Source organism: Mustela erminea, chromosome 4, assembly GCF_009829155.1.
Source record: "Mustela erminea isolate mMusErm1 chromosome 4, mMusErm1.Pri, whole genome shotgun sequence".
In the NCBI taxonomy this organism is placed as follows: domain Eukaryota; kingdom Metazoa; phylum Chordata; class Mammalia; order Carnivora; family Mustelidae; genus Mustela; species Mustela erminea.
This window is the reverse complement of record NC_045617.1, coordinates 134,945,371-134,971,658: the sequence shown is the minus strand read 5'-3', so window position 1 is coordinate 134,971,658 and position 26,288 is coordinate 134,945,371. Positions and strand designations below refer to the sequence as shown.

Here is a 26,288-nt window from a genome sequence, read left to right as displayed (position 1 = left end):
ATGAAAAACAAATTCCTCAAAAAAAAAAATCAGCATCGCACCTCTGGGTATATATCCAAAAGAAGCATTGTTTACAATAGTTAAGTTACGGAAACCATCTAAATGTCCATCAGTGGCTAAATGGAGAAAATGTATATATATTTGTGTATATATTTGTGTATATATATTATATATACACAGTGTATATATATTATACACACATGAATACTGCTCAACCTTAAAAAGGAAATCCTGAAGTATGCAATAACATGGATAAACTTGGAAGATATTTTAATTCATGAAATAAGTCAGTCACAAATGGACAAATACAGCAGGATTCTGTTTATAGGAGGTATCTAAAATAGTCAAACAAAAGAAACGGAATGGAAAGGTGAGTGAAAGGGGCTGGACAGAGAAATACAGAGCTATTGTTCAACAGGTATAAAGTTTTGCAAGATGCTTGGTAAGTTTGCGAGATCCACTGTTTAACATTGTGCCTACAGTTAACAATACCATGTTCTGCCCTTAAAAATGTCTAAGATAGTAGAACTCAGGTTAAGTGTTGTCATAATGAAAAAAACAAATGAAAAAGCTAATGCACCCATATTTCAGGGCAACCCTTGATCTACTCTGTCTCTATAAATTAGTTTACATTTTCTAGTACTTTATATGAATGGAATCATGCAACATGTACACGTTTTTGTCTGGCTTCTTTCATTTGGAGATTCATTCATGTTATATATATCTGTTTATTCCTTTTTATTTTTGAGTAGTATTCCATCACATGGATATAACAACATCTGTTTTTGCACTCATCTACTAATGGACACTTGGTTTGTTTCTAGTTTGAGATAACTACAAATGAAGCTTCTATAAATATTCACTTATGTGGACATATGCTGTCACTTCTCTTGGGTAGACAGCTAGGCCCTAAGATATGTGCATATTTACCTTAAAAAACCACCATTAGGATATAACATTCCTCCACATCTTCACCAACACTGGTATAGTTTGTTTTTCTCATTTTAGCCTCTCTGCTACATGCATGGTAGTATTTCATAATTTCCATTTATATTTCTGTAATAGCTAATGATGTTGAACAAGTACTTACCTACCAACTCTAGATCTTTCTTGGTGAAGTAGTTGTTCAAACCTTTTGTCTATATTTTAATTGGGTTGTATCTTTGTTATTGAATTTTGAGAGTACTTAATATATTTGGGGTACAAGTACTTTATCAAATACATGCTTTATAAATATTTTCTTTGGGGCAGCAGGGTGGCTCAGTTGGTTAAGCACCTGATGCTTGGTTTTAGCTCAAATCATGATCTTGTGGCCATGAGGTCAAGCCCTGAGTCGGGCTCTGTGCTCAGTGTGGAGTCTGCTTCAGGTTCTCTTTCCCTCTCCCTCCCACACACTCACTCCCTCGCTAATAAATAAAATCTTTAAAAACAACAACAAAAATATTCAAGTGTGTGGCTGGCCCCTTAATTCTCTTAAGAGTGTTTTTCTTTTAAACTAGAATTTTTAATTTTAAGTTCAATTTATCAGTTTTCTTACGGGCTATACTTTGGAGTTAATATCTAAAACACTTTTGCCTCATGGAAGGTCACAAAGATTTTTTTCTTATTCTTTCTTTCAAATAGGCTTTTACATTTGAATCCATTTTTAGTTTTCTTTTTTTTAAGTGGTAGAATGTAAAGACTTCAGATAATTGATTTTGTGCCTATATGGAGAGCCCATGGGTCCAACACCATTTATTGGAAAAAATGATTTCTCCACTGAACTGTCTTTGCATTTTTGTCACATGACAACTGTCTCTACATACTTGCTCTGTTGTACTTATTTATCTACCTGTATGGCAGCAACATACTCTCTTGATTACTGTAGCTTTATACAATAAGTCTTGAAACATAGTGTATTAGCCATTTTGTAGTTCTTTTTGGTACAGGTCCTTTAAATTCCCACCTAAAATCTAAAAATACCTTGCCAATTCCTAAAAACAAAACAACATCTCTGCTGGAATTTGATTTGGGTTTGTATTAAGCTTATAGATCAATCTGAGAAGAAAGGTCATCTTGCCAATGCTGATGGAGTCTGCCATCCCCTAAACACAGTATGTCTCTCCATTTTTTTAGATTTGCTTAATAGATCTCAGCAATACCCTGTACTTTTCACTGTAAAAGTCTCACAAATCTTGCCAAATTAATCCTTACATATGCCATATTTCATATTCTTTTAAGTGGTGTTGCTTTTCAAAAAAATTTGATTGTTGCTAACGTATAGAAAGAAACTTGATTTTTGCATCTCAATCTTGAATCCTTCAATTTTGTTAAATTTACTTATTAGTCATTTAATAATTATTTGCAACAAAACTGCAGGATACAAAATGAAAACACGAAAGTCAGTTGTGTTTCTATACACCAAAGGACAATCTGCAAAGGAAATTAAGACAACAATTTCATTTACAATAGAATAAAATAATAATACATTACTTAGGCATATACTCAAAGAGGTGAAAAATGGGAAGATAGCCCACGTTCATGGAATGACAATATTAAGATGATTAAGATGTCAATACTACACAAAGCAATCTACAAATTCAATACAATCTCTATAAAAATCCCAATATTTTTCAGAAAGATGAGAACCCATCCTAATAGTCATAGGATAGCCCAAAGGACTTAGAAATACCAAACAATCTTGAAAAACAAGAACACAGCTGAAGATCCCTTCGTGATTTTAAAACTTACTATAAAATCACAGTCAAAATAGTGTGTTGTTGCCATAAAGACAGACATACAGGGCGCCTGGGTGGCTCAGTGGGTTAAGCCACTGCCTTCAGCTCAGGTCATGATCTCAGGGTCCTGGGATCGAGTCCCGCATCGGGCTCTCTGCTCAGCAGGGAGCCTGCTTCCCTCTATCTCTCTCTCTGCCTGCCTCTTTGTCTACTTGTAAACTCTCTCTCTCTCTCTCTCTCTCTCTCTCTCAAATAAATAAATAACTAAATAAAATCTTAAAAAAAAAAAGACAGACAGACATACAGACCAATAATAGAGGAGAGTAGACAGAAATAAACCTTCTCACATGTGATAAAATGATATACAAAAGTGCCAAAACCATTCAATGGGGGAAAGAAAAATTTCTTCAACAAATGGTATTAAGAAATCTGGAAATTCAAATGTAAAAGAATGAAGTTAGACTTTATCTTATACCAATACAAAAATAAACTCAAAATATATCAAAATCCGAAATGTAAGCATTGAAACAATACAGTTCCTAGGAGGAAAAGAAAAACTTTCATGACATTAAATTTGGCTGGCAGAGGTTTCTTGAATAGGACATCAACAACATAGTAAAAGAAAAAATAGATAAATTGCACTTTATCAAATTAAAAACTTCTGTGCATCAAAAGATATAACCAATGAAGTAAAAAATAACCCATAGAATGGAATAAACTATTTACAAATCACATATTTGATAGTTGATATCTGAATTATATAAAAAAAAAAAACTCCTACAACTCAACAATAAGAAAAGAAATTAAATAGATATTTCTCCAAGGAAGATATGCAAATGGGTAACAAGCACAAGAAAAGAATCTCAGCATTATTAATTACTAGGGAAATGCAATTCAAAACCCCAATCAGCTACCACTTACATGCATCAGCATAGCTATGCATGTAAGGATGCATTGGAAAGGATGTGGAGAAATTCTTACCCTTGTGCACTATTGGTAGAAATGTAAAATGCAGTTGCTATGGAGAACAGCATGGCAGTTTCCCAAAAACTTAATACTGGACTACCATATGATACAGTATGATACATCAGTTTCACTTCTGGATATATGAAGAATTGAAAGTAGGAATTCAAACAGATATTCAAACACCCATGTTCATAGCAGCGTTATTCATAATAGCTTCAAGATGGAAGCAATCCAAGTATCCATCAAAGGGCAAATGGATAAACAAAATGTGATATATACATACAATGGAATATTAATCTTAAAAAGAAAGGAAATTCTAATAAAAGTTACAGCATGAGTGAATCTTGAGGACATTACACTAAGTGAAATAAGCGAGACACAAAAGGACAAACACTGTAGGATTCCATTTATATGGTATACATATAGTATTCAAATTCAGAGACAGAAAATAAATTGGTAGTTGCCAAGGGATGGGGAAGTGGGACTAGGGAACTACAGTGTAATGGGTACAGAGTTACATTACAAAAAGAAAAAAAAAAAGGATCTATATCTCTGATGAACACAGACGCAAAAATGCTCAAGGAAAAATCAGCAAACTGAACTCAACACACGAAAAAGATCATTTACCACAATCAAGTAGTATTTATTTCAGGGATGTAAAGATGGTTCAATATCCATAAATCAACCACATTAACCAAACGAAGGATTAAAGTAATATAACCATTTCAAAAGATGCAGAAAAAGGATTTGACAGAAATTCTACAGACATTCGTGATAAATAAAAAAAACTCTCAAAGTTTAAAGGGAACATACTTCAGCATTATAAAGGCTATATATAAACCCACAGCTAACATAAAACTCAATGGTGAAAGGCTGAAAGCTTAGAGTATGAAGATCAGAATCAAGACAAAAATAAGGATGTCTACTGTCACCACTTTTATTCAACATAGTACGGAAAGACCTAGCTGAAGCAATTAGATAAGAAATAAATGCAAATTCATAAGAAAGTAAAACTTTCACTATCTGTAGTAACATGTTACTATACATAGACTGTAAAGACTATTAGAATGATAAAACTCTTATAACAAATGAATTTAGTAAAGTTGCAGACACAAAATATACAGAAATCTATTGCAATTTTATACATTAATAATGAACTAGCAGGGACATTATTAAAACAACCTATACACAACTACATCAAAATAAATTTAACCAAAGAAGGGAAAGACCTGTACTCTGAAAATTATATACACTAGTGAAAGATAATAAAGAAGATACAAATAAATGGAAAGTCATATTGTGCTCATGGGTTGGAATAATATTGTTAAAATGTCCATACTATCCAAAGCAATCAACAAATTCAATATTACCTCCATCAAAATACCATAGTATTTTCAACTAGATTAATCTTAAAATTTGTTTGGAAATACAAAAGCCTCCAAATAGCGAAAGCAATCTTGAGAAATAAGAAAAATGGAAATATCACATTCCCAGATTTCAAACTATACTACAAAGCTGTAATAATAAAAATAGTATGGTACTGGTACACAAATGCATACATAGATCAATAGAACAGACAGTCCAGAAATAAACCCAAACTTATATGGTCAATTAATCTACAGTAAAGGAGAGAAGAACATACTATGGGGAAAAGTCAGTCTCTTCAATAAATGGTGTTGAGAAACCTGGACAGCTACACTCAAAATAAAACTTGATCACTTTCTTACATCATACCAAAAAATAAACTCAAATGGAATGAAGACCTAAATAGAAGACCTGAGACCATAAAAACCCTAGAAGGAAACATAGGCAGTAAACTCTTGGATACAGGCTATAACAGTATTTTTCTTGATCTGTCTCAGATCAAGGGAAGGGAAAACAAAAGCAAAAACAAAATGTTGGGACAATACCAAAATAAAAAGCTTTCGCACAGCAAAGAAAACCATCAACAAAAGGAAACGACAACCTACTTAATGAGAGAAAGTGTATGCAAGTCATTTATCCTGTAGGGAGTTAATAAAATATATAAAGAACTCCTATAAGTCAACACCAAACAGAAATAATTATTGAATAGGTGGAGGACCTGAATAGATATTTTCCCAAAGGCAACATCTAGATGACCATCACTAATAATCAAGGAAATGCAAAGCAGAACCACAATGAGATCATCTCACAGTGTCCCAGTGCCTAGGATCAAACAATAACAAGTGTTGGTGAGGATATGGAGAAAAGGTGGGAATGTAAAACTGTTGCAGCCACTATGGAAAACAGTATACAATCCAGCAATTTCACTTCTAGGTATTTACCTGAATAAAACAAAAATACTAATTTGAAAGATATATAGGTTCATCATCTTACAATAGCCAAGATATGGAAGCAACCTAAATGTCCACTGATAGACGAAAGGATACAGATGATGTGGTATATTACATACATCTGCAATGGAATATTACCCAGCTATAAAATGATAGAATTTTGACATTTGTGACAACACAGATGGGCTCAGAGGGTATTCTGCTAAGTGAAATAAAATTAGAGAAATACTGCATGATTTCACTTACTTGTGAAATCTAAAAAAACAAAACAGACTCTTGAATACAGCAACAAACTGGTGGTAGTCTGGGGGAGCTGGGGATGGGGGCAAAATTGGTAAAGGAGATTAAAAGGTACAACCTCCCAGTTATAAAAATCAATCATGGGGATGAAATATACAGGACAAGAAATACAGTCAATAATGTTGTAATGATTTCATATGGTGACAGATGGTAAGAACACATGGTGACCATTTTGTAATGTGTATAACTGAATCATGATTTTATAAATCTGAAACTAATGTTGTATATCAACAATAGTTGACAATAGTATGTCAACTATTGTTATTAAAAAAAATGGGTAAAGAGTTTGTTTTGCAAGATGAAAGGGTTCTGTGGATTAACTAGTGGGGATGATCGCACAATAATGTAAATGCACAGAATGCTACTGAAGTGTGTACTTACAAATGGTTGAGATAAGTTTTATGTTGTGTATTTTAAAATTCTGAAAAATATATGTTAAAAATTATTAGTTCACAATTGGTGGATACTTGGGCTGCTCTCACAGTTTGGTTATTGTAAATAATGCTTCCATAAACACAGGGGTGCACATATCCCTTTGAATTAGTGTTTTTATATTTTTTAATTAACTACCCAATAGTGAGATGACTGGGTAATAGAGTAGTGCTATTTTTAATATTTTCAGTCACCTCCATACTGTTTTCCACAATGACTGCACCAATTTGCAATCCCACAAACAGTGCAAGGGGATTCCTTTTGCTCCACATCCTTGCCAGCAATTGTTGGGTCTTGTGTCTTTTATTTTAGCCATTCTGAAAGATGTGAGGTTATATCTCATTGTAGTTTTGATCTGCATTTCCCTGATGAGGAGCGATGTTGACCATCTTTTCACGTGGCTATCGGCAATATGGAGGTCTTCTTTGGAGAATTGTCTGTTCGTGCCTTCTGCCCATTTTTCATTGGGTTATTTGCTTCCTGGGTATTGAGTTTTTATCAGTTCTTCATATATTTTGGATACTAATTGGTTCAGATAGGTCATTTGCAAATATCTTCTCCCATTTTACAGGTGTTTTAGTTTCATTGCTTTCCTTCACTGTGTAGAAGCTTTTTATTTTGCTACCATCCCAATAGTTTATTTTTGATTTTATTTCCCTTGTCTCCAGAGATATCTAGAAAAAAATGTTGCTATTGTCTGTGCTCTCTTCTAGGATTTTTACGGTTTCAGGTCTCACATTCAGGTCTCAAATCCACTTTGAATTTGGTTTTTGTGTATGGTGAAAGTAATCCATTTTCATTCTTTTTCATGGGGTTGCCCATCCAGTTTCTCAGCATTTGTAGAGTTTTTCCCATTGTATATTCATTTCTCCTTCATCGAAGATTAATTGACCATGTAGCTGTGGGTTTACTTCTGGGTATTATTCTATTCCACTAAGCTGTGTCTATCTTTATGCCAGTACCATACTGTTTTCAGTTTATATTACAAAGCAGAAATCAAATCTGGAATTGTGTTACCTCCATTTTTGTTTTTTAAGATTGCTTTGGGGGTGCCTGGATAGCTCAGTGGGTTAAAGCCTCTGCTTTCTTCTCGGGTCATTATCCCAGGGTCCTGGGATAGAGCCCCGTGTCAGGCTTTCTGCTCAGCGGGGAGTCTGCTTCTCCCTCTCTCTCTGCCTGCCTCTCTGCCTACTTGTGATCTCTGTCAAATAAATAAAATCTTAAAAAAAAAAAAAAAAGATTGCTTTGGCTATTCATGGTCTTTGTGATTCCATACAAATTTTAGGATTGTTCTAGTTCTGTGAAAAATGCTGTTGATATTTTGATAGGAACTGCATTAAAGCTATAGATTACTTTGGGCAACATAGACATTTTAACAATATTTGATATTCTAACCCATAAGCATGGAATGTCCTTCCATTTCTTTGCATCATCTTGAATTTCTTTTTCCAATGATTTAGATTCAGAGTATTTATAGATTCAGAATGCATATTTTTCACATCTTTGGTTAAATTGATTCCTAAGTATTTTATTGTTGTTGTTGTTTGTTTTTTTTTTTAAAGATTTGAGAGAAAGAGCATGAGCTGTGGGAAGGGAGAATAGGAGTCCCCACTGAGCAGGAAGCCTAATGCAGGGCTCAATCCCAGGACCTGAACCAAAGGCAGACACTTAATGGACTGAGCCATCCAGGTGCTCCAATCTTGTATTGGTTTTTGTACAACTGTCAATGAGTTTTCTTAATTTCACTTTATGTAGCTTCATCATTATTGTAAAGAAATGCAACAGGCTTCCACACATTGATTTTGTATCCTGTGACTTTACTGAATTCATTTACCAAGTCTAGTATTTTGTGTGTGTGGAATTCATAGGACTTTCTCTATATAGCATCATTTGTTTTATAATCATAATTTTTTTTATAAAAGTACTCTTTAATCCTTGTCTCAATTTTCCCTACCCCCGTACCCATCTCTTCTCTGGTTACCATCAGTTTGGGGAGTTGGCTGGGAAGATGGCAGAGCAGGAAGACCCTAAACTCGCTTGGTCCCATGGATACAAGTAGATAACACTCATGTCATCATAAATAACCCCCCCTTCCAAAATAAACCACTTGAAGAATGACAGTACAAACCACACTGAGACAGGGAAGAGGTCACATTAAAGAAGGGAGGAAAGGCAAAGAGAAGGTCTGGGTAATGAAGCAATGGCCAGCCACAGGGGAGACTGGGTCAATGTTGCAGAGAATGTCAGAAACTAGACTTCCACACTGCAGAGCCTATGAACAGGTAGGACAAACCTCTAATATTTGCTATATATTTTTAAGTTTTTAAAACCAACAGGACTTAAAGCTTGGAATTTTAAAAATTGGCAGGCTTGGATTTGGGAAGTAGAGTCCCCATTCTCAAAGAGACAGCAGAATAAACAGCCTGTGCATATATAGCATAGAATTAGGAGTTTGAATAATGCTGGGGACTGATGGGAGGGTGTTTTGCTCATCTCAGAGAGTGGCCTAGAGGGACAGAAATCACAAAGGAACCCTCTTAAGGAACAAGGGAGCTGGCATATGTCATTTCCCCCTCCCATGCCCTAACATAAGCAATGGCCACCTAAGAAGCCCTGACACTCCTTACCTGACTTGCATGTACCAAACTCCCTGTACTCCCACCCCGTGCACTGCAACAGATCAGTACTTCTCAGTCACTCTTGCCTCAGTCCTGGGACTACAGACCCTCTTCATAGAAGGCCAATACAAACAATGCCAACATCACATCTCCTGACTCCCACATCTTGTAGGAACTCAGTTCCAGCAGTGGCAGAGGCAGATCTTGTTTTGCAAGCAGACCACCATACACCTTGCTGCCCACAATAGGCAGAAAGCTTCTACAGACAACTGGACTGAAGGTAAAAGAGGCCAAGACTCAAAATCGGAGCATACACAAAACACACAGGAGATACTCCCTGAAGTCCCTAGGGAACAGGGGACACTGTATCACAGGTCATTATAGAACCTCTTCTTCATAACACTATTATTAAAAACAAAAGAAATAGCTGACTTTCCTAACACATAGAAACAGACACAGAAAGCCAGACAAAATTAGGACACAGAGAAACTTCCAAATGAAAACAGGACAAAACCACAGCAAGAGACCGAAGCAAAGCAGATATAAGTAATATCCCTGATAGAGAATTTGAAGTAATGATCATAAAGATATCACCAGACTTGAGGAAAAAAAAGTGGAGAACATCAGTAAACCCCCTAATACAGAGATTAGAAAAAAAACAGTCGGATGGAGAACTCAATACATGAAATTTTAAAAATACAGTTGATGGAATAAGTAACAGTATAGATGAAGCAGAGGGATGAATTAATAACCTAGAAGAGTATTGGAAAGTAATTAAGCTAAATGAAAGAAGAATTATGCAAAACAAGAATAGACTTAGGGAACTCAATGACTACATTAAAATAGTAACATTCATATTATAGGAGTACCAGAAGAGAAAAAAGGGGGCAGAAAATTTAAAGAGAGCAACTTGAAAACTTCCCTAATCTGGGGAAGGAAAAAGATATCCAGACCCAAGAGGCACAGAGATCCCCCTAAAAATTCAACCCAAGGAGGTCCACACCAAGACACAAAGTAATTAAAATGCCAAAAAGTAGTAATAAAGACATTTTAAAGAAGCAAGAGAAGACAGTTACATACAAGAGAAACCCATAAGAGCATGGGCAAATTTTTCAGCAGAAACTTTGCAGGCCAGAAAGGAGTGGCATGATATATTCAACATACCAAAAGAAAAAACCTGAAACCAAGAATACTCTATCCAGCAAAGTTATAATTCAGAATAGAAGGAGAGATGGAATTACCCAGACAAATAAAAACTAAAAGATGTCATAACCTGTAAACCAGTCCTATAAGAAATATTAAAGGGGACTCTGAGTAGGAAGAAATACCATAAGTAAAAAATGAAAAACAAAAGAAGTAAAAATACAATTTCCATAAAAGATCAGAAAGGGATTCATAAAAGGACACTATACCTAAAACATGGAAGGCAGATGTTTAATCACTAAATAAGAGGTTTACACTCAAGTGACCATTAAGTAAATACAGACTACTATATGCAGAAGATGTTCTATACAAACCAAATGGTAACCACAAATCAAAGACTGCTAATACATATGCAAAGAATTAAGAGAAAGGAACCCAAGCATATCACTAAAGAAAGCCAACAAAGAGTGTAAGAGATTTTCAGAGAAAAACCTACAGAAACAAGAAAATGGCAATAAATACACATTTATCAATTACTGTGCATGTTAATGAACTAAATGCTACTCTTTAGAGGATGACAGAGTGGATTAAAAAAAAATAAAGACCCATTATGTACTGCCTATAAGAGGCTCATTTCAGACCTAAAGGTACCTGCAGATGTCCTCACATGGACAAATGGAAGAATATTTATCATGCAAATGAATGCCAAAAGAAAGTCAGGGTAACCATAGACAAAATAGACTTTAAAACAAAAGCTGTAACATGAGACAAAGGAGTACAGTATTTAATAATAAAGGAGACAATCCAATAAGATAACAATTGTACATACCTATGTACCCAACATACTTTTATGTTATTTTGTGTATTTGGGTACATAATCGATAGTAATACAATAACAGTAGAAGACTAACTCCCCACTTATATCAATGGACAGATCATGCAAACAGAAAAGCAACAAGGAAACAATGGCTTTGAATGACACACTGGACCAGATGAATTTAACATAATCAGAACATTCCATTCTAAAGCTGCAGAATTCATACCTTTGAGTGCTCATGGAATCTTTTCCAGAACAGATCATGTATTAGGTCACAAAACAAGTCTCAAAAAATTAAAAAAAAAAAAATAGAAGTTCTGCCATGTTTCTTTTCTGATTACAGTGCTATGAAAATCAATGCCAATTAAAAGTCTGGAAAGAATACAAATATGTGGAGGTTAAATAACTTGTTATTAAACAATGAATGGGTCAACCAAGAAATCAAAGAAGTAAAAAATTACATGAAAACAAGTGAAAAAAATGGGAACACCAAAATGTTTTTTTTAATTAATTTTTTATTTTTTTATAAACATACATTTTTATCCCCAGGGGTACAGGTCTGTGAATCTCCAGGTTTACATACTTCACAGCACTCACCAAAGCACATACCCTCCCCAATGTCCATAACCCCACCCCCCTTCTCCCAACCCCCCTCCCCCCAGCAACCCTCAGCTTGTTTTGTGAGATTAAGAGTCACTTATGGTTTGTCTCCCTCCCAATCCCATCTTGTTTCATTTATTCTTCTCCTACCCACTTAAGCCCCCATGTTGCATCACCACTTCCTCATATCAGGGAGATCATATGATAGTTGTCTTTCTCCGCTTGACTTATTTCGCTAAGCATGACACGCTCTAGGGAACACCAAAATTTGTGGAATGCTGCAAAAGTGGTTCTAAGAGGAAAGTTTTTGGCAATACAGGCCTACATCGAGAAGTAAGAAAAGTCTCAAATAAATGACCCAACCTTACACTTAAAGGAGGTAGAAAAACAACAAAACCCAAACCCAGCAAAAGGAAATACTAAACGCTACAGCAGAAATAAGTGATAAAGAATCTAAAAACAAACCAACAGATCTATGAAACCGGAAGCTGGTTCTTTGAAAAGAGCAATAAAATTGATAAACCTCTAGCAAGACTTAGAAAAAGAAAGGACCCAAATAAAATTACTAATGAGAGAGGAGAAACAACCAACTCCTCAGAAATACCTCTGTATAAGGGAATAGCATGAAAGACTATACGCCAACAAATTGGACATCCTAGGAGAAATGGATAAATTCCTAACATAATATACCAAAATTAAAGCAGGAAGCAACAAAATTAGAACGGACCAATCACCAGCAATGAAATTGGATCAGGAGTCAAAAAACTCTCTTTCCCCAAAAAAGTCCAGAACCAAACAGCTTCACAGGCAAAGACTACCAAACATTTAAAGAGGAGTTAATTCCTATTCTTCAATTATTCCAACAAATAGATGAGGAAGGAAAATTTCCAAATTCATTCTATGATGCCTGTGTCCCCTTTATACCAAAACCCAGTAAGGACACCTGAAAAAAAGAACTATATATGAATATAGATACAAAATCCTCAATAAAGTATTAGCAAACCAAATCCAACAATACATTTAAAAAATCATACACCACAACAAAGTAGAGTTTATTTCTGGTATGCAAGCGTGATTCAGTATTTGTAAAACAATGTGGTATGACGGTTTATATTTTTAATAAAAATAAAACAAATTGAAAGAATCAGGGAGCATTTACAGGAAAGAGAATTTTCACCTGCCCAGCAAATGTCACAGAAAACTTACAGTAAACACTTCATGGGTGTGATCCCATTATGTTTTTTTTCAACAACCCTAGGAGAGGGATTCCTCTATTATCAAACATTACAGATGAAGACACAGAGGCCTAGAGGGATTAGTACTGTGTCCAAGGTTACACATAAAGCAAAGATTTGAACCCAAGTACTTTCATCTAGGGACCCAAATTCTTAACCAGATGTTATAGTTGATATTTGCACATATATCCTCAGAATGGGCTAGGAAGTTGCATTTTGGTTTGTGAAGAAATATAAAAAGTGTTAGCTTCTTCTACACTCCTATTTTTACAGAAGATTCTATTCTTTTTAAGAATACCTTGGGAAAGGGGCGCCTAGGTGGCTCGGTGGGTTAAAGCCTCTGCCTTCAGCTCAGGTCATGATCCCAGGGTCCTGGGATCGAGCCCTGCATCGGGCCCCGCATCGGGCTCTTTGCTCAGCAGGGAACCTGCTTCCTCCTCCTCTCTCTCTGCCTGCCTCTCAGCCTACTTGTAATCTCTGCCTGTCAAATAAATAAATAAAATCTTTAAAAAAAAAAGAATACCTTGGGAAAGCAGTAAAAATTATTACCTTCATTAAATCTCAACCCTTGAGTATGTGTCTTTTTATATTCTGTGGGATTAAATGGGATAGACATGGAGCACTTTTGTGACACACATAAGTACAGAGGTTGTCTCAAGGAAAAAGACTTCTGTGATCATTTGAGTCATGAGATGGACTAGCAATTTTTTTTCTCTGTGAAACACTTTAGGAGAAAGACCTGATAGGTGATAGCAGAGATTTTCTCAAAAACAAATGAAGTGAGCCTAACATAACTGACAATCTATTTTGCCAAGGATAAAATTCAAGCTTTTCAGTGAAAAACCTGTATTTGAAAAATTTAGATCTGTCAACACAATACTTCCCAATACTTAAGGCATTTCTGATGAAAATTATGGTGATATTAATGTGATTTTATTTTAGATAATAAAATGCATCAACATTTTTTAATAGATATTATATATTTATTTGACAGATCACAAGTAGGCAGAGAGAGGGGGAAGCAGGCTCCCTGCTGAGCAGAGAGCCCGATGCGGGTCTCCATCCCAGAACCCTGGGATCATGACCTGAGCTGAAGGCAGAGGCTTAACCCACTGAGCCACCCAGGGGCCGCATTGCATCAACATTTTTAAAAGCTGTGTAACTCAACTAAAATTTTATAATCAACTAATGAATGATGTCCCAAAATCATTCATTTGTAAAAGATGGACTCAAATTACAAGACAGACCAATGGATTTTAATGAAACTAATTAAGTTCATGAAGACAAAATGCAGGGGAAGATGGTGGAATAGGATGACCCTAAGTTCACTTCATTCCATAGAAACACCTAGATAACAGCCACATCAGGGCAACAAACCCAGAAAGGGACCCCAAGAATGGCAGAACAGACTGTTCATTGTTAATGATAGGAGGCCATATCAACGATGAGAGGAACATAGTGGGAATATCAGGAAGCAAACTCCCATCAAAGATACAAGGATGGAGAAGGAAGAGAAGAGTACCCCACACCAGGTATCCCAGGCATGGGGGACCTACACAGGGAAGGGGAATCCCCATAACACTTGGCCGTGAAAACCAGTTGGGGTTATCTCTGCGAGTTTTTCCTATTAGTGGCATTTAAATCTGGGTACTCTAAAAAATCAGTGGGCATGGCTCTGGAAAGGCTGGGGCGGGGGTATGATAGGAAATAGAGTCCCCACCATTAAAGATCTGCTATAACAAACAACCCTCCAAGATACAGTATAGAAGCACCAGTTTGCACCTGGGCTACTCAGGAAGATTTATTTACTAATATCAGAACAGGTGCTGGAGGACTGAGCCTAACATAACCTTTAGGGAACTTCTGTAAGAACAAAAGAGCTGGTTGGTACGATTCATCTCCCTCCTCCCCAGCCTAGATACCTGGACACCTGTAGGCATCTAACTTGCTAACATCATGGACCCCACACCCACATTCTCCTGTGGATCTATCCATCCGAGCCAGCCTACATTCCCTTCAGCATGAGTCCCTCAAAAACAATGTGTGATGCATCTCATAGTGCAAGCAACCCCAACAGTGACCAATGCCACTCCAAAGTGACTCCTGCTCTGGGGAAAATAGGAAGATAACAATACACACCAGTTTTACTGCAGTCCTAGCAGTGGGCTGGGTGCAGACACTTGGTCTGACTGCAGACCCTGCCCACCAGCAAAAGCCTCTTCGGGACAACACAGAGGGCAGGGCGCTCTCCAGTTCAGTGCAACTGCAGGCCCAGCAGATGGTTGGAAGGAGGTATTTAGTGTGAGCCAACTGTAAGCCCAACACTGGTCCCTTAGCAGCAGAGGAACCAAACACTACACAAAATAGACAATGTGAGCCATTGTAGCTGATTGAAGGTAAGCATGGCTCAGCAACTGTAGAAGGGCACATACAACACATCCCTGAAGGGTCTGGTTCTAGTAAACAGGAGATAACTGCACTAGAAGAGCTCCTCTTCAAAGGCCACTACTTTCAAGAGCAGGAGACATAGCTGACTCTCCTAACACACAGAAACAGAAAGGTAGTTGAAATGAGTATGTCACAAAAGAAAGAACAGGACAAAAATCACAGCAAAAGAACTAAATGAAACAGATAAGCAATAAGCTTCCAAGTAGTGGTCATAAAGACATTGGACTTGAGAAAAGATTGGAGGATCGCAATGAAACCTCCAACAAAGAAAAATATAAAAGGAACCAATCAGAGATTAACTTGACTGAAATTAAAATGCACTAGATGGAATAGTAGACAGAAGAAGAACATATCAGTGAGCTGGAAGACAGTAATGGAAAGCAACCAAGCTGAATGACAAAAAGAAAAATAAAAAATGAAAAAATCTGTTAAGGGAACTCAAACATCATTAAGCTAAATAACAGTTGCATTATAGGGATCTCAAAAGGAGAAGAGAGAAAGGGGCAGAAAATTTCTTTGAACAAATCATAGCTGAAAATGTGCCTGATTTGGGGAAGGAAACAGACCTCTAGATCCCTAAGAGGCCCAGAGAAACACCAACGAAAATCAACCCAAGGAGGCCCATACCAAGCCATACTAATTAAAATGACAAAAAGTAGCAATAGAATTTTAGAAGCAGCAAGAGAAAAAGAAAACAGTTACATAAAAAGGAATCACCATAAAGCTATCAGCTGATTTTTCAGCAGAAATTTTGCAGGCCAGAGGAAGGTGGCACATGTTCAAAGTGCTGCAAAGAGAAAAACTGCAGCCAAGAATCCTCTATTCAGCTAGACTACCATTCAGAATAGAGAGGTAAATAGTTTCCCACACCAGAGTTAAGGATCTCATCACCACTAACCAAGCCTTACCAGAAACAGTGAAGGGAATTTTTCTGAATGGGAAGAAAAGGCCATAATCAGAAGTAAATTAGGAAAGGGAAATTTTTCACAAGTAAATGAAAAATAATAAAAGCAGGTTACTCACTTATAAAACCAGTACAGAGGTTAAGCACAAAAGCAGTAATATTAATTACACTTGTAAAAATTGGTCAAGGGGCACCTGGGTGCCACCTGGGTGGCTTAGCTGGTTAAACATCTACCTTTGGCTCAGGTCATGATCCCCCAGGGTCCTGGCATCAAGCTCCGTGGGGAGTCTGCTTCTCCCTCTGCCTGCTGCTCCCCCCTGTTTGTTCTCTGTCAAATAAATAAAACCTTTTTTTTTTTTCATGTTTTCTTTATTTTAGAGAAAGAAAGAGAGGAGGGGCAGAGAGAAAGAAAACCTCAAGCAGAATCCCCAGTGAGCACAGAGCCCTATGCGGGGCTCAATCCCAGGATCCTGAGATCAAAACTGGAGCCAAAAATAAGAGTCAAAGCTTAACTAACTGAGGCACCCAGGCATCCCTAAATAAAATCTTAAAAGAATTAAAAAAAAAAAATCAAAGAATTCACGAAACAAAATCATATTAAGTATGACATCATATACATAAAACAGGGAGGGCATAGGGGCACCTGGGTGGCTCAGTTGGTTCAACATCCAACTCTTGGCTTTCATTCAGGTCGTGATTTCATGGGTTGTGAGATCAAGCCCCATGATTGGCTTTACGCTCAGTGGGGAGTCTACTTGAAGATTCTCACCCTCTGCCCCTCCTCCCCCTTTTCAAATAAATTATTTTAAAAATGGGGAGGGAATAAAAATTTAGTACTTTTAGAATGGGTTAGCACTGGGTTAGCAATGGATTCACAAACAATGAATCATGGAACAGTACATCAAAAAACAATGATGTACTGTATAGTGACTAACATAACACAATTAAACTTGTGTGGCTATTAACTTAATACAGACTGTTAGCATAGGATGTTCTATATAAACCTAATGGTAACTACAAATCAAAAACCTGTCATAGAAATACTAAAAATAGGGGCATCAGGATGGCTCAGTTGTTAAGCATCTGCCTTCAGCTCAGGTCTGGATCCCAGGGTCCTAGGATTGAGCCCTGCATCGGACTCCCCACTCCGCGGGAAGCCTGCTTCTCCCTCCCCCACTCCCTCTGCTTGTATTTCTTCTCTCTCACTGTCCAATTAAATAAAATAAAATCTTTAAAAAAATACTAAAAATAGAGAGAAAGGAATCTAAGCATATCATTCAAAGCCATCAAACCACAAGGGAAGAGAAGGAAGAACTATAAAAATCCATAAGTAACAAAATGGCAATAAGTGCATAATTATCAATAATTACTTCAAATATAAATGGACTAAATGCTCCAATAAAAAGGCATAAGGTAACTGAATGGTTAAAACAGGATCATCCATATGTTGCATATAAAAGACTCACTCCAGACCTACAGACACTTGCAAATGAAAGTGAAGGGATGGAAAAACCTTATGCATATGGAAGTGAAAACAAAGCTGAGGTAGCAATACTCATTTCAGGTAAAAACAGACTGTAAAACAGGCTATCAAGGAAACAAGAAAGGACATTACTTGATAAAGGGAACAATCCAGCAGGAAGATCTAACAATTGTAAATATTTATCCACCCAACATAGGAACACATCCAAACACATAAAGCAGCGACATCAGACATAAAGAAGATAGCTATCATAATTCAGTAACAGTAGGGGACTTTAACACACCACTAACATTAAAGGATAGATTATCTAGACAGAAAGAAAACAAAGAAATAGCTTTCAATGACACATGGGAGCAGATCAATCTAACAGATATATTCAGAACATTCTATCCTAGAACAGTAGACTACACCTTTTCAAGTGCCCATAGAAGATTCTCCATAATAGATCATATATTAGGCCACAAGTCACAACAAATTCAAAAAGGTTGAAATCATAGTATGTATCTTTTCCCCTGCAATGATAAGAAATTAGAAATCAATATGAAGAAAAAATTTGGAAAGAATGCTACTACATGGAGGTTCAATAATAAGCCAGTAAATAACAAATGCATCAACTTAGAAACCAAAGGAAATCAAGAAATACATGGAGACAAATGAAAACACAATAGTTCTAAATCTTTGGGACACAGGAAAAGCAGCCCAAGAGTGAAGATTATAGCAATACAAGCCTACCTCAAAAAGCAAGAAAAAAACCTTAAACAATCTAACCTCACACCTAAAGGAGCTAGTAAAACAACAACAAAGCCCAAACCAATAGAAGGAAAGTAATAAGATTAAATGAAATAAAAACAGAAAAAACTTCCAAGAGCACAAGTTAACGAAACCAGGAGCTGATTCTTTGAAAAGAACAACAAAATTGTTCAACCTTTAGCCCAGTCTCAAAAATAAAACAAAACTCAAAAAATCAGAAATGAAGAAATACCACCACAGAAATACAAAGGTTTGGGGCACTTGGGTGGCTCAGTTGGTTAAGCATCTGCCTTTGGCTCTGATCATGATCTCTGGGATCGAGCCCTTTGGTGGGTTCCCTGCTCAGCAGGGAGTTTTTGCTTCTCCCTCTTCCCTTCTCTCCACTCACGCTCCTTCTCTCACTCATGCTTTTAATTAAAAAATCTTTAAATTAAAATAATAAACAAGATCACTCAGCAAGTGAGTCATATAGCCAGAATTTGAACATAAATCTTCAAATAAAAGTCTGTTTAAAAAAAATACAAAGAATTAGAATATTATGTAAAATCATACACCAACAAATTACACAATGGAAAATTTCCTAAAAACATGGAACCTAAAAGTGAATCAGGAAGAAACTGAAAATTTGAACAGACTAATTACTAGCGATGAAATTAAATCAGTAATAAAAAAAGCACTCCCAATAAACAAAAATCTGGGACCAGATGGCTTCACAGATGAATTCTACCAACATTTAAAGTTCAGATAATACTGATTTTTCTCAAACTATTCCCAAAAATAAAAGAAGAATGAAAGATTCTAAATTCATTTGACGAGGCAAGAATTGCCCTAGTACTAAAACCAGACAGACAATACAAAAAAGGAGTAATGCCCTATGCTTTACAAGATTATTTTTAAATGAGCTGCAATACACAAAATGACCTGAAACTTTTTACATAAGTCAGGTGACACTGCAGAACCTAAAATGAGTATTATCTTGTCTATGAAGGATGGAAACACTGTACTTATCGTCACATCAATGATGAACTAGCAGCAGCCATAGCTCCTGGCTGACCACGTAACCTAAAACTTCTAAACTTCCCACAGAAAGTTCTTTATGTTGAAGCCAGAGATAGTAAATGTCTACACCTAAGGGCACTGATTGTCATCTCATAACTGCTTTGCCTGGATTTTTCCGAAGAAATGGTCCTCTGATTTTAAAATCCCATGTTCTCTAAGCACTTTCCTTGAGCCATGGGGAGCCTTCCTTCCATCCAGTGTAACAATCAGTAGGAGAAGTATTTTTGTTTTCAGTTAGATAAATCTTTTGGTTAAAAAGAAAAAAAGTCAGCTTGTATTCTGATAGGTCAACTTTGAATTTTATATTCTAAATATCTCCCAGTAAACATTCAGAAGGTACAGCCTATCTCACCTGCTTCACTGTTCAACAGTGGCATCATCTGAAAACTGGAAGTCACTAAACACCTACCAGCAAAAATGGGGCTGACCCTAGTCAGAGGAAATCTTCAGAAGAGGGTACACAGTAATGAGCACAGACTCCGTGTTAATAACAATAGTAACAATAATAATAGCTATATTTATTGATTGCTCCATAAATACCAGACATTGTTCTTAGCCCTTCACAGGTCTTAATCCTTTTAATTGTTCACAACACCATGACGTAGGTATTATCAACGTTTTGCAGATGAGGCAGTTGAAGCAAGGAGAGGAAAAGTACCTTGCTCAAAAGTTACCCAGCTAGAAGTGGTAGAGCTAAATCTGAATGTGCTTAACTTGTCTGGCTTCTAAAGACATGATCTTACCATGTTTATTTCCCTTAAATATAAGCTAGCATTCACTGAATACTGACTAAAATCCAGACACTATGCTAAGTATATGACATCTCTCATTTAATCATTTCACTTTATGGGTAAGAGAACTGAATTCACAAGTGTTAAGTAACCTGTCCAACTTAGTAAGTGGTAAAGTCAGGATTTACACACAAATTCAACTCCAAAGCATAAATTTTAGTACCATATTGCATTCTATATCTAACTACTAAAATGTAATTAGTCACTCTTCAAAATTTAAAAAAAAATAGAGGAAAAAGGAAAATGATTCATTAAGGTTAGTAAGTGCAACAACTCGTATATCACTTTGAAGAAAACCAAAAGAAGAAGGCATCTAAATAGACAGGAAAGTCAAGTGGCAAAGCAATTAAATTTGAATGAAATAAGGACCTATCAGTAAATGGAATTCTAAAAGGCTAAGCCATCATACTCATTGAATAAGAGCCTGAAAGAAAGCTGATAGGAAAAATGGCAGAATGAGACTAAAATAAGCAAGTGGAAGAAAAAGCAGAGATGTTACTGTAAATATCTTATACAGTACAATTTTAATTGGCATAAATAGAATGGCAGAAACAAAGCCAAAAAAGTAATAACCAGCTGCTTTAACCAGACCATGCTTAGAAAACAAGGTTCAGTAGTAAGGACTACACTTTAAAAGGAATAATTATCAAATTAAGTGAAATGGTGATAATGCCTAAGACATCCGGATACTGCGTCATTTGAGTTTCTATCTCTAATCTAGATCTTTCCCTTAAGCCTTCAACCATGGTTAACATAGCCTAGAACCTCCATTTAACACTAACACATCTTCTTCCTGAAACCTAAACTTTCCTGTGTTTCCCAATTATTCAGTTAGCCAAGCTAAGAACCTTAGCTGTTTACATGGTCTCCACCTCCTCCCTTACTCCACAATATCTACCCTAGCTGCCAGTGAATCCATCCTTCCTCCAGAAGCTCCTGAATAGAATTACCATTATCTCTTGCCGGGATCACTTCTATGGTCATTATTCAGGTTTCTTGCCTTTTGCTCTATCTCCAAACCTTTCCAATTTACTGCCTATATTAGTAATTTTAAGCTACAGTTTTTCAAAACTAAGTCATGACCCATTGGTAAAATAAGTTTAGTGAGCAACTTTTAATGGAATAGATTAGATCTTACATTAGTTTTTAAAGAAATTAGTATACATAATAATATATTACTGTAAAACTTGTTTCAAATACACATTTATGGGTATGTCTGAGAATGTGTACTGATTTAAATGCATTTAAATCATGATTTAAATGCATTTCTGAGGGTCTCAGTCCAACAATTTGAGAAGCATTAGCTCCACAGATGAGTAATCTCAATAAATTACAAGACGACTACCCCATGCTTAATGTTCTCCAAAATTTCATTACTTTTCAGATAAATTACAAATTCCTTAGTGCTCTGCACAGGGGTTTCAGGACCTGACCTCTGCTTACCTCCCAGGGTTCATTCAATTCTTAATACTCCCTGGTCTGAATTCTGTGGCTCAGAGAACAGACTTCCTCCCAGTTCCCTGACAGGGCTCTGCACACCCACACTTTGACTGCATACCTTTCTCCCTTCCTGGAGTCCTCATCTCTCCCCCTTTATTGGAGAAGAGTAACATCATCCATTGAAGAATCATCTCAGCCATCTTCTCCACATGTTTGTTGACTCTCTAAAATTTGCTATTGCTCTGAGCACATCGACATAATATTCACTTTCCTACAAGTGTGACTGTGTCTGCTTAACTATAGATCTGCAAGGTCCTTAAGAAAACTATTGTGTCTTGAGTATCCATATTCCTAGCACAAATCCCATAAACAGGTCACCCTAAACATTTCCAGAAAAAAATAATTCTGCACATCAATGGGACTAATAAATCCTAGTATTACAGGTCAGTGGACTAACCACATATAAAAAGAATTTTCTAGTAGGAGAATTATAAGTAATCACTAGAAATGTGTAATGTTAAAAGAAACATCTTATACCCCATTAGGAGTGAGCTTCTGCTACCTCCTGTCCCTTGTTCATACTACTCTTTCGCTTTACTCACAATTCACTTTTCCATATGTAGTATGGAAATTTGATTTGAATTTGTCTGCCTGAAACAACTACAAAACCAGATAGAACATACAATGTTTTTTCAGATGTCGTACATCAAGCAATGCAAAATAGTGACCACTAAGGAAGAGTAAACAAGTGAAGGGAGCACTACAGTTGCTTCACAACACTGCTTGGAGAGAATCCCTGGGCTGCCATGCAGGGAGAAGAAACAAGCAAAACTCAACAATGTCCCTAAGTAGGGGAGAGACATATGTGGTAAGAGTCTGCAGGAAAGAGAACCAGAGAGGACAGAGCTATAGAGCGTGTGTGTTCAAGATCTGCAAAGGAGTCTTAAGTCTTGAGTGGAGTATTGGGATCGTTAGGTTCATGTGTCAGCTTGACTGGAGTTAAGAGGTGCCCAGATTAAATATTTCTAGGTATGTCCATGAGGACGATTCTGGAGGAGACTGGCGTTTGAATCAGTGGATTCAGACTGTTCTCCCTGACATGGGTGGGCATTATCCAATTCACTGAGGACCTGAATAGAAAGGTGGAAGAGAAAACATTGTCCCTTTTACTTCCTCCCTTATGCTTAAGCGGAGATATTGGTCTTCTCATGACTTCGGCCTGGAATCGACACCATTTACATGGTTCTCAGGCCTCCTTTGGACTTGTAACCGCAATCACATCATTGAATTCTCTGGGTCTCCAGCTTGTAGGTGGCAGATGTGGGACTTCAACTTTCACAGTCATGTGAGTCAATTCCTCATAATAATTCTACTTCTTATATATTTATCATATACTTTCCATTTTCCTGGAGAACCTTGACTAATACAAACACCAATGATGCATATTATGCTGCCTGAAGCTGGCAAAAGAACCATTCCAAGGAGAGAGAGAGAGATAATCCCCAGAACTCAAAGGACTGGGAATAGTTTGTGTTTTTATTAATCATGGAGAAAACTTCTAATTCATGGAGCATTCATAGGTATAGTATTCACAAGAATATTGAATTAAGGATGGGGAATAATTATCCCTAAATTAAAGGCTACTTTACTCTCACCTAACAAGGCTTAAAAGCAAACCTCAAAAGGATCACTTGGCCTTAAAATAACTAAGCCACATCCCAGAATAAAGTATAAGGAATTTACTAGAATACACAAGTATCCAATTACCAAGCAGGTATTGGTTGAATTCTATCATGAATTCTAGCATCAAAAATTGCTAGGCATGCAAAAAAGCAGGAAAACAATGCATTATGCAAAGAAAAATCAATTGATTGAAATCAGCTTTAAAAATGTCACAAGAGATATACCAGCAGACAAGTGTATTAAAAGCAGTTCTAATGACTACATTAGAAGTGAAGTGAAGTGAAGAAGGTTGAGGATAACTTGAAGATATTAAGTAGAGGTATTAAAGATAAAACCCTCAAAAAGAACTGCTAGTGGTGAAAAACAATGCCCGAGATGACAAGTACACCGAATAGGATTAAGAACAGTTGAATACTACAGAAAAGATTAGTAAACTTGAAGATATGGCAATAAAAACTAAAACAAGAAAAAAAAATCAATTCATCAGTAAGCTGTGTGATAAAGCCCTAGATACATATATATGCACATATAAATACATATAAATACATATTTATATGTATACATGTATTTAATGTATATATTAATATATGTATATAAGTATATTTATATATAATGTAATTTATTTTATATGTATATATTTATATATATTATATTTATATATATTTATATGTAAATATATTTATATATAAATATATTTATATGTAAATATATGTATATAAATATATACATATAAAATTGGAGAACTTGAAGGACACGATAAAAGAAAGGCTAAACCTTTAAAGAAATACTGACTGAAAAAAATGTTTAATTTAAAAATTTTATTAGAGTACATGCACACACAAGCCAGGGGAGTGGCAGAGGGAGAGGGAAAAGTAGGCTCCCTGTTGAACAGGGAGCCTAATGTGGGGGCCTGATCCCAAGACCCTAGGATCATGACCTCCGCCAAAGGCAGACACTAAAACAACTGAGACACACAGGAATTCTGAAATTTTCTACATTTAATGAAAATCTATAAACTAATATCGAAGAAGCTTAACCCCTAAGCTCAAGATACATGAGAGGAAAAAACCCTACAGCAAATTCATGTCCCAATCAAATTGCTTAAAATCATTAATAAAGACAAAGTCTGAAAACCACTCAGGGGAAAAAAAAGGCACCTTGCATATAAGAGAACAAATATAAGAAATATAACAGACTTCTCACCAAAAAAGATCAAGTGAGAAGACAATAAAGCAAGACCTTTAAGTTACTGAAATAAAAAACTGTTAGCCTAGAAATTCCATACCCAGTATCAAACATGTAATAGTTCTAAGAATCACCAAGAGATCTGCCCAAGAATATTAAAGTCTTTCCAGGAAAGGAAAATGATACTAGATGAAAATTTTTATCTGTACAAAGGAATGAAGGGCTGTAGAAATGGTAAATATGTGCTAAAGTATAAGTTCTAATTTTAAAGTGTTTTAAAATTATAACTATTTTAAACAACACTTACTAGAGGTTTATAATATGTGTAAAAGTAAATTGTATGATAAAAGTAGCAAAAAAAACCTTAGGTTGTGCTTAAGGGCTTATGTGTAAACTGATATGTTATCTGAAGGTTAAGGGTGGTAGGTTTTATATATCATAAACCACTAAAAAAAAAAAAAAGTGATACCAAATAAACAAAGGAGATAAAAATGGAGCCATAAAATATTTTCCATTTATCCAAAACACATCAGAAAGAGGAAAAGTGAAACAAAAATATGGGCATGACAAATAGAAAACAAATAGCAAGATAGTATGAGAGATATAAATGCAACCAGATCATATAAAATATAAATGGTCTAAATATCCCAATAAAGAACAGAGACGATCATATTGAGATAAATAACAAAGCAAAACCAAATGCTGCCTATAATAAACACCTTAAATATATAAACCCAGAAAGGTTGAAGGTAAAATAGCAGGAAAAGATATGCTATACTTAAACTAAGAAAAAGAAAGCAGTAGTGGCCATATTAACATACAACAGTTTTCAGAACAAAGAATATTGTCTGAGGTAATTCTGACATATTTGGTCAATTAATACTTGACAAGAGAGCCAGGAACACTTGAAGGGGAAGTAGTCTCTTCAGTCAGTGATGCAGGGAAATTGAATAACCACAGGCAAAAGACTTAAATGGGACTCCTCTTTTACAATACTCAGAATTCAAATGGATTAAAGACTTAAACATAAGACTTGAAACCATAAGTCTTCTGGGCTGGGGGGAGGGGTGGTGGTAAGCAGGGTAAAAATTTCTGGACATTTGTCTTGGCAATAATTTTTTGTATTTAACACCAAAAGCAACAAAAGTAAAATTTAAAAACTGGGATTACATCACACTAAAAACCTACACAGCAAAAGAAACAATTAAAATAAAAATGCAACCTACCAAAAGGGTGGAAGTATTTGCAACTCATACTCTGGTAAGGGATTAATACCCGAAATACAAGAAGAACTCCTATAACTCAATAGCAAAAAACAAAGGAACCCAATTTAAATTTTCCTAAAGAAGATAATCACATGGCTAATATATACATGCAAAGGTGCTCGGCACCACTAATCAGG

General features: G+C 36.0%; 1 protein-coding gene across 1 annotated transcript in view; it reads right to left on the bottom strand.

Moving 5' to 3' along the window:
* The window catches only part of SYCP2L (synaptonemal complex protein 2 like), a 104,424-nt gene that overhangs the window by 34,376 nt on the left and 43,760 nt on the right, over positions 1 to 26,288 (bottom strand). Inside the window, exons 18-19 of the mRNA XM_032341378.1 lie at positions 14,673 to 14,695; positions 6,178 to 6,197 (exon numbers count right to left, since the gene is read on the bottom strand). Of these exons, the coding sequence (XP_032197269.1) occupies positions 6,178 to 6,197; positions 14,673 to 14,695 (43 nt within the window). The remainder of the gene's footprint in view (positions 1 to 6,177; positions 6,198 to 14,672; positions 14,696 to 26,288) is intronic.